At 35.8% G+C, this 13,047-nt stretch overlaps 1 protein-coding gene across 1 annotated transcript in view; it reads left to right on the forward strand.

Moving 5' to 3' along the window:
- Positions 1-13,047, forward strand: part of CCDC39 (coiled-coil domain containing 39) — a 129,104-nt gene that overhangs the window by 76,895 nt on the left and 39,162 nt on the right. Inside the window, exons 9-11 of the mRNA XM_053565127.1 lie at positions 8,351-8,483; positions 11,027-11,221; positions 12,129-12,293. Of these exons, the coding sequence (XP_053421102.1) occupies positions 8,351-8,483; positions 11,027-11,221; positions 12,129-12,293 (493 nt within the window). The remainder of the gene's footprint in view (positions 1-8,350; positions 8,484-11,026; positions 11,222-12,128; positions 12,294-13,047) is intronic.

Consider the following 13,047-nt stretch of genomic DNA (forward strand, 5'->3'; position numbering starts at 1 on the left):
GACTAGCCCACATCACAAAGTCCCAAAGCTACAGATGCTGGCATGGGTGTGGAGAAAAGGGACCACTTATACACTGCTGGTAGGATTGCAAATTAATACAGCCTCTTTGGAAAGAAATAGGGAGAATTCTCAAAGAACTAAAAGTAGACCTTCCATTTGATCTCACAATCCCAGAGTGGGTAAAAAAATCATCTTACCATAAGGACACATGCACTGGAATGTTTATTGAGGCTCAGTTTACGATCACCAAGATTCAACCCACGTGCCCATCAATACATTATTGGATTAATAAACTGTGGTATATGTATACCAATGAATATTATTCAGCCATAAAAAGATGAAGACTTTACATTATTTGTATTAACTTGGATAGAGTTGGAGAACATTCTTCCAGGTTGAAGTATCACAAGAATGGAAAATCAAGTTTTCAATGTACTTAATCCTAATATAAAACCAGTAGATTAACAAATACATGCCCACATAAGAGAAAAGCACAAACTTATGGTGGGTGAGGGTCAAGAAGGAAAGTGCAGGAGGGAGTAGGGATAAGGGATAAGGGAGGAGGATTGGTGTGGTCTCACCTAATAGGCATAATCTAAGGGTTTATGGTAACACCTCCTGGGTGAGGGGCACAACTACAATTTGGATTTTACTTAAAAATGCAATGTAATCTAATCATCTATTTCCTTATATTATCTGAAATTTTTAAAATACCAAAGTCATATTTCAGAGATCTAGAAAACATAATCCTATGCATTTTTGGGAACTACAAAAGATCCTGAACAGCTAAAGCAATCTTAAGTAAAAATAAGAAATCTGGAGGCATACATTACCAGACTTCAAACTATACTACAAGGCTATATTGACCAAAACAGCATGGTATTGGAACAAAAATAGAGAAATAGAAAAATGAAACAAACAAAGAACCCAGATATAAAACCATCCATATATAGCCAATTGGTCTTTGGCAAAGTAGACAACAATATATACTGAAGAAAAGAAGCCCTATTCAATTAATGGTGCTGGGAAAATTGGGTGGCCACATGCAGGAAAATGAAACAGGATACACTTAAACAGTTTCTTACCACTCGCAAACATTGATTCAAGATAGGTAAGAAGACTTAATTCAAAAAAGACTTAAAGCATGACACCATAAGAGCTCTAGAACAAAATGTTGGAAAAACTTTTGAATTCTAGATATTGGTCTAGGGAAAGAATGGATGAAAAGGACCCCAATGACAGTCACAGCAACATACAAAAATAAATAAATGGGATTTGATTACATTGAAAAGTTTCTACAAAGCTAAGGAAATAATCAGTATAGCAAATAGATAACCTACAGACTGAGAGAAAATGTTTGCAAGTCATACATCTAGTAAAGGGCAAATAACCAGTTTCTATAAAGAACTCAAGCAAATCAGAGAGGAAAAAGCAAACTACCCTATTAAAAAGTGGGCAAAAGACATGAACAGAAGCTTTTCAAAAGAAGATAGACAAATGGCCAATAAACACATGAAAAGTGCTCAATTATCAGAGAAATACAGATTAAAACCAAAATTAGACATAACTGTACCCCTGTTAGAATGGGTTTTATTAAAAGGTACAAAAACAATAGTTGCTAGTATAGATGGAAAGAAAAAGGAATGCTATACACTGTTGGTGGGACTGCAAATAAGTAAAACCTCTATGCAAAACAGAATGGGGATTCCTCAAAAAACTAAAAGTAGACGTATCATTTGATCCAGCAATCCCACTACTGGATATCTACCCAAAGGAAAAGAACTCATTTTTTTTTTTTTTTTTTGTAGAGACAGAGTCTCACTGTACCGCCCTTGGGTAGAGTGCTGTGGCGTCACATGGCTCACAGCAACTTCTAACTCTTGGGCTTACACGATTCTCTTGCCTCAGCCTCCCAAGCAGCTGGGACTACAGGCGCCCGCCACAACACCCGGCTATTTTTTGTTGTTGTTGTTGCAGTTTGGCCGGGGCTGGGTTTGAACCCGCCACCCTCGGCACATGGGGCTGGCGCCCTACTCACTGAGCCACAGGCACTGCCGGAAAAGAACTCATTTTATCGAAAGGATACCTCCACTCAAATGTTTATTGTAACACTCTTCACAATTGCAAACATGTGAAATCATGTGTGCCCATCAGTTCATGAGTAGATTAACAAAATGTAGTATATGTATATTGTGGAATACTGCACAGCCATGAAGAAGGATAAATTAAAGCCTTCTGCAACAATTTGGATGAAACTGAATACCATTATTCTAAGTGAAGTATCTAAAGAACAGAAACAAACAGGACATGTAGGTTAACAGCAACTTGCTTGGGTAGAAAAGAGTTCCTTACTGGTTTCGAAGGAAATTTTGGACCATGTAGAGTGCCAGTTACAGCTTGATGGGTTTATTCTAAAAACTTTCCATGGCTCTCTGTCCCACTCGCCGCCAGATCCAGCCCAGGGCACTCCCACTGCTTCCCCCAGCTGTTCCTCCTCCTGGACCCTGAGTTAAGACTTCACCAGAATCACTGATCCACCAGGATCGGATAAGAATTAGTTGAATACAAGACTGAGACACCTAACCTCACCACACCAAGCAGGTTTCCCCAGCCTCAGACTGTAATACTGTACAGGTCCTTTGCAAAGCTAAAGGGGAAAAAGCTGCAGTCATTAGTCTCCCAGATCCTTAACAAAGGGCAGGTTAACTACAACCGCAGGAAACCCCAATCCAATCTCACCTTACCAGACCACCTAGCCAACAGTGAAAAACAATCATGAGGCAGAATCAGGGGAAAAACTCTGTCAACATGAATAATCAGAGTAGATCAACTTCCCCAAGAAACAATAAAGCAGATACTGCACAAGATCCTATTCCCAAACAAATGGCTGAGATGACAGAAATCGAGTTCAGAATTTGGATAGCAAATAGGATCAACAAAATGGAGGAAATAATGAAATTGGAATTTAAAGCTGAAATTCAAAAGATGTCTCAAGAATTTAACGAATTTAAAGACAAAATGACCAAAGATTTTGACACATTAAAGCAAGAATTTGCAGCCCTCAAAGATCAAAAAAATATAGTAGAATCCTCCAGTAACAGAATGGAGCAGGCAGAAGAAAGGCTCTCTGATATTGAAGACAAAGCTTTTGAACGCTCCCAAACACTCAAAGAGGAAAAAAGGTGGAGAACAAAAATGGATCATTCTCTCAGAGAGCTCTGGGATAATTCGAAGCGGTCTAATATTCGCCTTATAGGAATACCTGAAAATGATGAGGTTGCTGCAAAGGATACAGATGCTTTGCTTTATGAAATAATTAAAGAGAATTTTCCAGACATGCCCAGAGATTCTGAAATTCAGATAGCAGACAGTTTCAGAACACCTGCATGACTCAACCCGAATAAAAATTCTCATAGACACATTATAATTAATTTTGCTAAAGTTAATATGAAGGAGAAAATTCTGAAAGCTGTAAGACATAAGACAACCATTACATACAAGGGGAAGAGCATTAGAATGACTGCAGATCTCTCCACTGAAATCTTTCAGGCTAGAAGAGGGTCCTTTAATCTCCTTAAACAAAATAAATTTCAACCCATGATCCTGTATCCAGCTAAACTGAGTTTCATCTATGATGGAGAAATTAAATACTTTAATGACATTCACATGTTGAAGAAATTTGCCATAACTAAACCAGCTCTTCAGGAAATTGTCAGACCTATCCTCCATAATGAACAACACAATCCTCCACCACCAAAGTAAAATCCCTCAGAAACTTTTGATCAAATTCTAACATCCATAGTGCAAAAGGATTGAAAATGTCCACTGGACTTTTGAAAAACTCGATACCCAAAACTCTGTCTGACTTATCATTACTCTCAATTAATGTGAATGGCTTATATTGCCCTCTAAATAGACACTGGTTGGCTGACTGAATACAAAAACTCAGGCCAGACATATGCTGCATTCAAGAATCTCACCTTACCTTAAAAGATAAATAAAGACTCAGGAGGGTCATCTATAATTCAGGCAAATGGAAATCAGAAAAAAGCAGGTGTTGCAATTTTATTCGCAGATACAGTAGTCTTTAAACCAATCAAAGTAAGAAAAGACAATGATGGTCACTTCTTATTTGTTAAGGGCAATGCTCAACATGATGTGATTTCAATTCTCAACATCTAGGCACCCAACCAGAATGCGCCTCAATTTATAAGAGAAACTCTAACTGACATGAGCAATTTGATTTCCCTAGCACCATAAATGTTGGAGACTTTAACACTCGTCTGACAGTGTTGGATAGATCCTCAAAAAAGAAGCTAAGCAAAGAAATTTTAGAATTAAACTTAACCATTCAACATTTGCATCTATTAGACATATGTAGAACATTTCATCCTAACAAAACCGAATACACATTCTTCTCATCAGCCCATGGATCATCCTCCAAAATTGATCACATCTTAGGTCACTATTCTAACCTTAGCAAATTTAAAAGAATAGAAATCATTCCTTGTATTTTCTCGGACCACCATGGAATAAAAGTTGAACTCAGTAACAACAGGAATCTGCATGCTCATACAAAAACATGGAAACTAAATAACCTCATGCTGAATGATAGCTGGGTCATAGATGAGATTAAGAAGGAAATTACCACATTTTTGGAACAAAACAATAATGAAGAAACGAACTATCAGAACCTCTGGGATACAGCAAAGGCAGTCCTAAGAGGAAAATTTATAGCATTGCAAGCCTTTCTCAAGAGAACGGAAAGAGAGGAAGTCAAAAATTTAATGGGTCATCTCAAGCAACTGGAAAAGGAAGAACTTTCCAACCCTAAACCCAGTGGAAGAAAAGAAATAACTAAAATTAGAGCAGAACTTAATGAAATTGAAAACAAAAGAATCATACAACAGATCAACCAATCAAAGAGTTGGTTTTTTTAAAAGGTCAATAAAATAGATAAACCATTAGCTAACCTAACCAGAAGTAGAAGAGTAAAATCCCTAATTTCATCAATCAGAAATGATAAAGGCCAACTAACAACAGACTCCTCAGAAATTTAGCAAATCCGTAATGAATACTACATAAAACTCTACTCTCAGAAGTATGAAAATCTGAAGGAAATGGATCAATACTTGGAAACATGTCACCCTCCCAGACTTAGCCAGAAAGAAGTGGAAATGTTGAACAAGCCTGTAACAAGCTCTGAAATTACATCAACTGTAAAGAACCTCCCCCAAAAGAAAAACCCTGGACCACATGGCTTCACATCAGAATTCTACCAAACCTTTAAAGAAAACTAGTACTTATATTACTTAATCTTTTCCTAAACATAGAAAAAGAAGGAATACTTCCCAAGTCATTCTATGAAGCAAATATCACCCTGATACCCAAACCAGGAGAAGACCTAACAAGACAAGAAAATTATAGACCAATATCTCTAATGAATATTGATGCAAAAATATTCAATAAGATCCTAGCAAACAGAATCCAACAACACATGAAACAAATTATACACCACAACTAGGTGGGTTTCATCCCAGGGTCCCAAGGATGGTTCAATATATGTAAATCTATAAATATAATACATCACATAAACAAATTAAAAAACAAAGACCATATGATTCTCTCAATTGATGCAGAAAAAACTTTTGACAATATCCAGCATCCTTTCTTGATCAGAATGCTTCAGAAAATAGGTATAGAAGGAACATTTCTTAAACTGATAGAGGCCATCTACAGCAAACCCACAGCCAATATCATAGTAAATGGAGTAAAATTGAAATCATTTCCACTCAGATCACGAACCAGGCAAGGATGCCCACTGTCTCCACTGCTTTTTAACATTGTAATGGAAGTCTTAGCCACCACAATCAGGCAAGAGAAGGCAATCAAGGGGATCCAAATAGGACCAGAGGAGATCAAATTGTCACTCTTCACAGGCGATATGATTATATATCTGGAAAACCCCAGGGAATCAACTACAAAACTCCTAGAAGTGATCAAGGAATATAGTAAGTATAGTGTGTTATATTAACACACATAAATCTGTAGCCTTTATTAAATACACCAACAATAGTCAGGGGGAAAAAAATCAAAGATTTTACTCCCTTTACAATAGTGCCAAAGAAGATGAAATATCTGGGAGTGTATCTAACTAAGGACGTGAAAGATCTCTATAAAGAGAACTATGAAACTGTGAGAAAATAAATAGGTGAAGATGTTAACAAATGGAAAAATATACCATGCTCATGGCTGGGAAGAATCAACATTGTTAAAATGTCTATACTACCTAAAGCAATTTACACATTTAACACTATCTCTATTAAAGTACCACTCTCATATTTTAAAGACCTGGAAAAATTAGTACTTCGTTTTATTTGGAAACAGAAAAAATCTCGAATAGCCAAGACATTACTCAGAAATAAAAACAAATCGAGATGAATCATGCTCCCAGACTTCAGACTTTATTATAAAATCAATAGTGATCAAAACAGCATGGTACTGGCACAAAAATAGAGAGGTAGATATGTGGAACAGAATTGCAGACCAAGAGGTGAACCCAGACCCTTATCGTCATTTGATTTTTGATAAGCCTATTAAAAATATAAATTGGGAGAAAGATTCCCTATTCAATAAATGGTGCTGGATGAATTGGCTGGCAACTTGTAGAAGACTGAAACTGGACCCACACCTTGCTCCTCTAACAAAAATTGACTCTCACTGGTTAAAGGACTTAAACTTAAGACATGAAACTATAAATATTCTTAGAGAGAGTACAGGGGAAATGCTTGAGAAAATGGGCCTGGGAGAATACTTCATGAAGAAGACACCCCGGGCAATTGAAACAACATCAAAAATACATTACTGGTATCTGATCAAATTAAAAAGCTTCTGCACTGCCAAGAACACATTAACTAAAGCAAATAGACAGCCCTCAGAATGGGAGAGGATTTTTGCAAGTTATACTACTGACAAAGGTCTAATAACCAGAATCCACAGAGAACTCAAACTTATTACTAAGCAAATAACAAGTGATCCCATTTCATTGTGGGAAAGAGACATAAACAGAAGCTTCTCTGAAGAAGACAGGCGCATGGCCTACAGACACATGAAGAAATGCTCATCATCTTTAATCATCAGAGAAATGCAACCCAAAACCTCTCTGAGACACCATCTAACTCCAGTAAGAGTAGCCAACATCACAAAATCCCAAAACAACAGATGTTGGCATGGATGTGGAGAAAAAGGGACACTTCAGCACTGCTGGTGGGAACGCAAGCTAGTATGTTCCTTTTGGCAGGAAGTTTGGAGAACACTCAGGGATCTAAATGTAGACCTGCCATTTGATCCTGTTATTCCTCTACTAGGTGTATACCGAAAGGACCAAAAATCATTTGGCAATAAAGATATTTGCAACAGATTGTTCATTGCAGCTCAATTCATAATTGCTAAGTCGTGGAAGAAGCCCAAGTGCCCATCAACCCATGAATGGATTAATAAATTGTAGTATATGTATACCATGAAATATTATGCTGCAGTAAAAAAAAAAAATGGAGACTTTACCTCCTTTATGTTTACATGGATGGAGCTGGAAAATGTTCTTCTTAGCAAAGCATCTCAGGAATGGAAAAAAGTTATCTAATGTACTCAGTACTACTGTGAAACCAATTTATAATAACTCACACTTGCATATGAAAAATGAAACACAACTTTAGGCTATGATGAAGGAGGGCTGAGGAGGGGGTGGGAGGGATAGTAGGGGGACCACAACTATGGAGCACATTGCAAGTACAAGTTGGTTCTACCATGTGTAGAGCACAAATGTCCTAATGCTATAATTGGGTAAATGAGATGAAAGCTATGCTGATTAGTAGGATGTAAGCACTCCAATTTGTACAAATAATCAACTCGCTGAAATTGGCATAAATGTATTTATGATCTATGTACTTAATAAAAAAGTTTAAAAAAAAACAGCACATGTAGTTGCTATTAAATTAGAACTAACCGATGTGTACACAAGTGCACAGAGGGCTGTAAAACTCGGTGTAAATCAAGCAATATTGATCGGTAGGAGGGAGGGAGGATGGGCGAAAACCTAATGAGTGATGGGCACACTTGTAACCCTGACTCAAGCATAACAAAGTTGATAACGTGTAACCAAACAGTTGTACACCTGTAATATTTTAAAGTAAAAAGTAAATTTCACATTTAAAAATAAATAAATAAATAAATAGTGGTAATAGGTTTACTGCAAAAGAAATCTTCAAGTTATATAAAGAAATCTTAAGATAAACTGTTCCTTTTATTACGTTTTAGGCCAGTTTTCTATCTTTTCTTCATACACCTTTAGGTTACACAAAGTTAAAGATCATAATAGTAATGTAAAAAAAAAATTAAAGGCGATAACTGAGAAAACCATGTCTGTAGAAGAGAAAGCTACCAATTTGGAAGATATGTTAAAGGAGGAAGAAAAAGCTGTAAAGGTAGAGTTTACTTTTATTTTTTTTTTAAACAATAGAAAATTTAGCAATAGTGCATTAATTAGACTCTTGGGATCAGAGGATTAGGAGATCTTGTAAAAGGCTTTGCTTTTTGGCATGATCACGTTTATAATCCGGTTTTGGACCTCTTTTTATGTATTGCTTCTGAAGACAATCTTCTCCTCTTCTCTTCCTAAGCTACTAAATCTTCATTTGCTGCACTTTCAGCATTCAACTTTGGTGCCTTTTTTAGAAGGTAGCTCCTCCACTGTGATCCAGATTTCATTTCTTCCCAAAGTATATTTTATCCACGTCCCTTCCATCATCCATATATTTGTTGATATATTGCATACATTTCTGGAGAAGTGCCTTTGTTTTACAACTGATTTCTACTTAATTATCAGTTTATTTTGTTTGTTTTTCTGTTTGTGATGGAATCCCCCTAATTGTCTGCATTCTTTTTCTCTATTTCTTTATCATCTGGCAACATTTTTTGATAAATAGACTTTAAATTCCTTACAATCTGGCAACATTTTTTGATAAATGGACTTTAAAATTCTATCACTTTCCTAACTCTACTGGCATCTCCATCTACTCCATTCTCTTTGGCATGTTGGTCGCAACAGTTTGATGAGAATATTTCAGATTGTATATGAAACCAGCACATTGTACCCCTTGATTTCACTAATATACACAGCTATGATTTAACAATTAAAAACAAATAAAATAAAACTAATTTTTTAGGAACTAGAAAGACTGGTTTACTATTTCTTCACTGAAATTCTCAAACTGGCCTGCGTGAGCAAACACTGTGGGCACTGTTTCTTGCTTTTACTGTTTGTGTGTGTGTGTGTGTGTGTGTGTGTGGAGGGGGGTATCTGAAGATGACAGCAAAATCCCCCAACATTTTATGAGGTGGCTCAACCTATCTGTGGGTGGAATCCAGATTCCTGAAAGTGCTGTAAAATTACGAGTAATGAAATCTTGATTTGAGAAGTATTTGAGTCTTAATTGTATAACAATGTTTTCAAAAAGTTGTGTGTTTTTTTTCTGTAAGATCATGATTTTTTTATAGCATATAAGTTGGGATAGTATTAGACTATATTAGAAACTTGTAAAGACTTTGAAATTCATATGATATGAATTTTTTGATCAAAGAGAATTAAACACTTTAGACATTTTTGAAGAAATTAGTTGAGTTAGGAAAAATTAATATTGGCAATGGGTATACTGATCATGTTCTAGCAGGGATGTTCATAATCTTGGGTTTTGATTCTATTGGTTTTTATATATTTGAAAAAATCCCAACCTTATCTTTTTTGGAGATGTATTGTTTATTCACCGCCAAGCATTGACTTTAAAATTCTGCCTGGCAATTACTGAGAAGTTCTAAACACAATGAAAATTATCTATTATATAAAAAATAATGTGTTGTATATAATATGTTTCTTAATTTGTGGAATTTTAAATGTGCCAAACATATACTTGTTTCTCTTCATATTATTTATTGGTTACCAAGGAAAAACATGCTTATATGGGTGTAAGAACACACAGGCTAATTATTTCAATATTTAAAAATGATAACTTTTGGTTGCTCTTGACACAGTAGATCTATTTGAAGCATGTGAGTACACTGGGTGTGAACTCTGGAGGTCATGACAGGTCTGCCTCCAGATAGATGAACAGTGGGAATGGAGGACTTGTTTCTATTTCCTGAGGCCAGCTGACAGCAAAGTGTTAATAGCGGTAGTGCCAGTAATGTTGCTATGGCCAGTGCCTACCAGCACGCCAGGGTCAATAGTTACACTTTCAGGAATTTTGTAAGTTGGCTGTTAAACACAGCTACTATTAAAAATAAAATTACATATACTTACAATTAAATAAATTGTATTTACAACAAAAGTAATAAAATCTCACAAATTATTTTACTATTATCTGTGCTCTTAAGGTTACTGAAGATTACTTACATCTGTTATATCTATATTTAGGAAATATTAAATAATGGTCTGCTTTTGTTTATCTCTTCTGAATGTTGCCTATTAGTAGTTTGAAAAGTGACCATAGTGAGAGTCTTTATACTTTGAGAATCAAATTATTCCCCTAAACCCCTATGCACTGGAGAAATGATGGTTAAACATTTACCTGCTCACCACTGCATAGTGCCTCAGAGGGTGGGAGATGGGGTAATGTGTTTTTTCCCTGTAGTACCCTCAAGACTTCAGTAAACTTTGTGCATTTATGAGCTGTACGTCTTCAGTAGATTTTATTTTCTAAAGAAGCCAGTAGAGTGGCCAAGTTTTGAAGCTAGGGTAACATGACGTGGAATTAAGATGATGAATCAAGGTGTATGCTATAGGAATAGGAAACTACTAGTCTACCACAGTAGGGTACAAGAAATGTTGGGGAATTTATTGAAATTGTGGAAAGGTGCGGCATGGAGGGGGTTCCAGTTTCTGAGCCTCTAAATTACAATATTCACACAAATAAAAGATTTCAAGATATCATAATATTTTAATTTCACAAATCTCTATAATTCTTATTATCAGGAAGTGGACATTCAATTGAAACTCGTAAAAGATGTGCTTTTTAGGAAAGTTGAGGACTTAAAGGCTGAGATAACCAAAGAAAAAGCTGTTGTATCAGAAATTGAAGGAACCCGTTCCTCTCTAAAACATCTCAACCATCAGTTATACAAACTGGATTTTGAAACTTTAAAGCAACAAGAAATTATGTACAGCCAGGTAGATGTCTAATTTTGTGAATATCTTCCATAGTGATTTGTTATAGTTGGGATGGTCAAGAACCCCAATGCCCCCCCCAAAACAAAGATTTCTAAGTTCTCTGTTGAAGGTTGGACAGATGCTGAAGGTAATATCAGTTACGTCTGTATTTATGTCATGTAGTAGAGTGCAGAGCCTTAAACGCTATTTTTTCTCAATCTGAAATATAATAAAAAGGCAGGAGGAGAGAACCTAGTGAGGGAGAACCATGTTTTAAAGGAACATGTGACAACTAAACCCAGGATAAAACAAAAGAAGGCTTGAGATATCTGAAATCTAGAAAAACTATGTTGATTTTTTAGTTGTGTAAACGTAGCTACCCTGACCCCCATCCTCAGACCAATAGAGTGAAAGCATTTTTTTTTAGATTTTCCTTACTTTGTTCTATTTATATATTCATATTAATTTCTTCATGTTCTCCCTCTTTAAATCTCTATTTTTCATCTAATGTGTTCTTAGTTTCTCAAAATTACAGATGCTAAAGTATAATTTTAAGAATAATTCATTAGAAATTCTTCACACTTGAACCTTTCATAGCTAGCAATTTGTAATTAACTTTTTTGCATCCCTTAGAAAATGTATGCTGAATATTTTATATCCATGTAAATCCCTGGTTCCATCATGGTAGGATGATGTACATCCCCTGAGTGAGGTATTACCATTTTAGGGAGATTACTTCTGTGTCTATCATGCACCCTGATTATAGAAAAATAGTTTGGTTTGTTCCCCTCAGAGTAGGAAGGATTTTATCCTGAATTACTGAATTACTAAAGTGACTTTACTAAATGATACCCAGACTAAGTATTTACTTTTAAAGAAATGCTTTTAATTGTTTCTTCTTACTAACCTTTTTTTAAAAATGTAACAGGATTTTTGTATTCAACAAATGGAGAGGAGAATGTCACGGTTAAAGGGAGAAATTAATTCAGAAGAAAAACAAGCCCTTGAAACAAAGGTTGTTGAACTTAAAAAGTCATTGGAGGAGAAAAAATCTACATTTGGCCTTTTGGAAACAGAGATCAAGAAGCTTCATGTAACTTAGCCAAAATGCTTTTTTATATTTCCAAATCCTAGCTATTAGTCATTATGTTCTAATTCAACACATTTCTGAGATGATTTTGGATAGGGTGATTGCCTGTCTACCCACATACGTATCAAGTGTATGAGCTGGGCATGGTGACTCACGCCATAATGTTAACAATTTGGGAGGCCAAGGTGGGAAGACTGCTTGAGGCCAGGAGTTTGAGACTAGCCTGAGCAATACAGTGAGACCCCCATCTATTAAAAAAAAAATTAACAAATTAGCCAGATGTGTGGTGTGTATCTATAGTCCTAGCTACTTAGAAAGCTGAGGTGGGAGAGTCGCTTGAGCCCAGGAGTTGGAGCTGACAGAGAGCTATGAGTGGGCCACTGCCCTCCAGCCTAGGCAACAAAGCAAGACCCTGTTTCTATTTAAAAAAAAAAAATTATGAATAAATGTTTATATTTCCATTACTAGAATGTAATGTTACCCTTGATTAGCATTTAAAATGTGCTAAATATTGTCTTACATGCTTCTAGCATTTTATTTCACTTAATAAATAAATAATTCATTAGAAATTCTTAAGCCTTGTAAATGTCTTGTGAGGAAGATATTATTGCCTGTTTTACAAATTAAGTAATTTGTCCTGTGTTACACAGCTAGTACTGAGAGATAGGAGTTGATCCCTGGTTCATATGACTTCAAAATGTTAAGAGTACCCTGTTTGGAATATTGGTAAATTCTAGTTTTCTTTTATGTATCTGTC

The sequence above is a fragment of the Nycticebus coucang genome, chromosome 16 (assembly GCF_027406575.1).
Source record: "Nycticebus coucang isolate mNycCou1 chromosome 16, mNycCou1.pri, whole genome shotgun sequence".
Lineage (NCBI taxonomy): Eukaryota > Metazoa > Chordata > Mammalia > Primates > Lorisidae > Nycticebus > Nycticebus coucang.